This window comes from Echinops telfairi, unplaced genomic scaffold (assembly GCF_000313985.2).
Source record: "Echinops telfairi isolate 266 unplaced genomic scaffold, ASM31398v2 ScPeMD7_4225;HRSCAF=4972, whole genome shotgun sequence".
Taxonomy (NCBI): domain Eukaryota; kingdom Metazoa; phylum Chordata; class Mammalia; order Afrosoricida; family Tenrecidae; genus Echinops; species Echinops telfairi.
This window is the reverse complement of record NW_022108124.1, coordinates 19,725,041-19,728,661: the sequence shown is the minus strand read 5'-3', so window position 1 is coordinate 19,728,661 and position 3,621 is coordinate 19,725,041. Positions and strand designations below refer to the sequence as shown.

The following is a 3,621-nucleotide window of genomic DNA, read 5'->3' as shown; positions in this document are numbered from 1 at the left end:
CCCTAATAAAACGATTAAAAAAAAGATTATTAAATAATAGTATGCTGATAATGTTCAGAAAAAAAAGTATGGGGAGAGTTTGAGGATCAAAGTGAACACTAATACTGGGTAAAGGAGGCCTTGAAGCAATGTCTTTCAGAACTGTGAGAGAAAAAAAAATTTTTTTTGAGGGAAAATATTTTTAAAGCAGTTCTTTACTCAAAGCTCATAGCAAATACACAAGCCACGTGAAGAAATTTTCAGAGACAGCAACTCAAGTTTGACTTCCTGTGAACTCTAAAGGATCTCTCGTGGTGCTATCAGCTAAGCATTGAACTGATAACGGCAATTACGGTTGGTAGTTCAAAACCACCAGCAGTTTTGTGGGAGAAAGATGAGGCTACCAGTTCCCATAAAGATTCACAGCCTGGGAAACCCTCTATCAGATCAGTTAGAATCTATTGGAGGACCTGATGAGTTTCTCTAGCATAAGGAAAAGGAATAAAATCTAGGGGAATCAAGAAATTATTGCTGTGAGCCCAACCCAGAAAAACTGAAGTTAACTAAAAACTAAACAAAGTCGAAACAGTCACTTTCCATGAACCAAGACTTACAGACATAGGATATTTTATTGTCTGTGGGTCCAATCACATTGTTGGTTTTCTTTCTTTTTTAAAAAAAATTTATTATTATTTTTAAACATTTTATTAGGGGCTCATACAACTCTTAGCACAATCCATACACACATCAATCGTGTAAAGCGCATTTGTACTTCATTCTCAAAACATTTTCTCCCCACTTAAACCCCCGCATTAGTTCCTCTGGTTTTCTAGTAAATAATCATCAGCATGATTTGTGGAGTAGTGCTTATTGACCTTCACGCTGTACAGTCAGCCTGTATCCAAGACTTCGGTGGAGTGCTCACCGCTCAGAGCAGATCAACTTTAGCGACTAGAGCAGAGAGCACAGCTGCCTTGTGGCTTTCTGAGGCTGTACATCTTGGTAGGCACCTGAGACATCATCTTTCTCCTGTAGAGCTGGGGATGGGTTTGAACTTCTGCCCTTGCGGTTAGCAGCCAAATGTGTAAATGGCTATACCACCAGGGCTCCTTTAAGAATATTTACAGAACATAATATCATTAAAGTTGGCAAAATAATACAACTTGATATATGAATGGAAGTGAAAGTTTTGCTACAAAATCATAGAAAATTTTATTTGAAAAATATAGAAATGTGAAGCCTTTATTTCTCCACATATCTGCCATCTAGATCTATACAGTTCTGGAAGTGGTATTTCCATCACCAATCCTTCTCTGAAGAATTTTACTTTTTCATTTTCATATCAAAAATGCTAGCTTTGGAATCTTTGAGGGACTCAGATCACGTTTCTTTTCAATGTTATTTGAGCTTTAGAAACAAAAAGTATTCTGTAGGGGCAAGAGCAAGGCTGTAGGGTAGATGGGGTCATTTCCCAATGAAATTCATCTAAGGCAGCCCTTGTTACCCTGGAAGAATGAATGAGCAGGCGCATCACTGTGACGAAAACAAATTCCTCAGTTCAACTTTCCTGACTTTGCCTCAGTGATACAGTTTTCCGTTCTCCGGAAAGCTCTTCTAAGACGTCCCTGTGACCGTCCTGTGTCCTTTGAGGAAACCTACCAAGATCACACAGTGGAATCCCCCCACAGTCACCATAAGCTTATATGCCGGTCTCTCTCTCTCGAATTTACCTGGCTCAGCAGACATCCTCAGAAGTCATTGCTTAATTAAAAACAACAACTAGGTTTCTATACTCTCTTTTACCACAAGTTGAATTAAAAGTAAAAATACAAAAAAGTATATATACAGAGGTGAGACAGACTAATTCTCCTTATTTTTAAGAATTCAAAATTTGCTTATAAGGGCAAAGCTTATGTGAATAATAATGGAAGTCAGGACTGAAGTTTGGTGTGAAACTTCAAAGCTTTATAAAGGCCCGATTTCTCTGGTATCTCCCTATTATAGTTAATGGCCTTAAAGACTAATAACGGTAACAGTAATCAGGGGGCAAGGCCTATGCCTTCCACTGCCCTTCATGGTAGGTGACCATGACGATGCTCTTAGGCGTAGTTAGCCAATGGCCTAGACTTTCGGAGCATTTACTATTAAAAATACTTGCTGGTCTTTGTGCATGCCATTTCTCCTCACAGTAGAACTGTGATCCGGGCATTTGCACTGACTGTTTTTCGTCAGGCCTTTCTTCCGTAGTACCTGAGTATACCTGAATTGCCAGCCTTCCTTTTGGCTACTCTCTGTGCACATGAACGGGACCCCTTTGTCATCTCTACAGCTAGCTAATCACTGGACTCCTTCCCAGTGTCTCCCACAGAGCGTGGACTTGGAAAAGCAAAATCGTTTTGACTAAGTCAGTTATAAATAGCCTGGCTTATTTTATTCTAGTTCCCGACGCTTATTCAAAAGCTGAACATTATCCACCACCGTATGAAAAGTAAAAACGCATCTTCTTACCTTTCTAAGTTCAGTTCAGACATGTCTTTCCTAAATGTCTGAAATATTTTAGGAACGCCTGTTAAAAAAACATGTAAAACCTTAGGACTCATTAAATCAGATGGTTCTCAACCATCCTCAACATTTAGTGATGACTGGGCACATTTTTGATGGCCTGGGGGGGGGGGCGGAGAGGGGGACAGGGGGATAGTGCTGCTACCAGCAGAGGTAGAGCTATGGCTACATGATGCTGTTAAACTCTGTTACACACGACGGCCCACAAACAGTTAGGTGGTCTAAAATGTCAGTAGCGAAGGCTGAGGAATCTACTTATTCTAAATAAGTGCTCTGCCTCTGGTTTTGAGGAAGTGACCAGATTAGCTTCAGGACAGGACGCTAAAAATTAAATACAAAAGCAAGCGCCTTTCAAAAACTAGTGAGTGAGTGTGTGTGTTTTTCAGTTCCAGAGCACTCCGATACTCCTCTGGAGAGATGCAAGTGCTCTTGTGTATGTTTACGTGAAAAGAGAGGCAATTACATGGATACACACGAGTTAAAATACAAGTGTGCGCTCCATATGGCACCAAGTTTCCAGTCTTAGGAAGTGTTTCTCCTAGAACCTAAATTATGAGCCAGCACAAGTTAGCGGCCAGCTTGGTGCCTGTGACCCAAGAGCCAGGGTGAGAGATCGCCAAGAGTGGTCAAAGTTGTCTGCGTGTGTGTGGTAGTGACGACCACTGGGTACATATATTTAGAAAGCAGACACGGGTTAGGCTAAGGCTGGCTGGGGACCAGCTCCCCCAGGGGCTGTGGTGTCTAATGAGCACGAGGGACAGGTACTTTTCTGGGATGCGATGGAGATCTGGGGGGAGTTCGACAGGTTGCTCCACGTTTGGCTCACTGACGGGCTGAGCTGTTCCGGGCTCGGGCTCAGGCTCCGGCTGATCACGCTAGTTATGCGCGGGATGGGGGCCTGCGCGTCCTCTCCCTCCTCCTGGTCCAAGAGCTTCAGCAGGTATTCGTAGTCCCAGGTCGCGGGGGCCTCGGGCGGTTTCTGATTCCGGGCCTCCACCTCTTTCCGAGCCACGTCCGCGGCCGGTTTCTCCTTCACTTCCACCTCTTTGGCCATGGCCATGGCCGCTGCGACCGTCACGG

At 43.2% G+C, this 3,621-nt stretch overlaps 1 protein-coding gene across 1 annotated transcript in view; it reads right to left on the bottom strand.

The window, feature by feature from the left end:
* ERICH6 (glutamate rich 6) overlaps positions 1 to 3,601 on the bottom strand; it is a 45,504-nt gene extending 41,903 nt beyond the window's left edge. The window contains exons 1-2 of the mRNA XM_045295001.1: positions 3,307 to 3,601; positions 2,488 to 2,545 (exon numbers count right to left, since the gene is read on the bottom strand). Of these exons, the coding sequence (XP_045150936.1) occupies positions 2,488 to 2,545; positions 3,307 to 3,601 (353 nt within the window). The remainder of the gene's footprint in view (positions 1 to 2,487; positions 2,546 to 3,306) is intronic.
* Between the last annotated feature and the right edge of the window lie 20 nt (positions 3,602 to 3,621).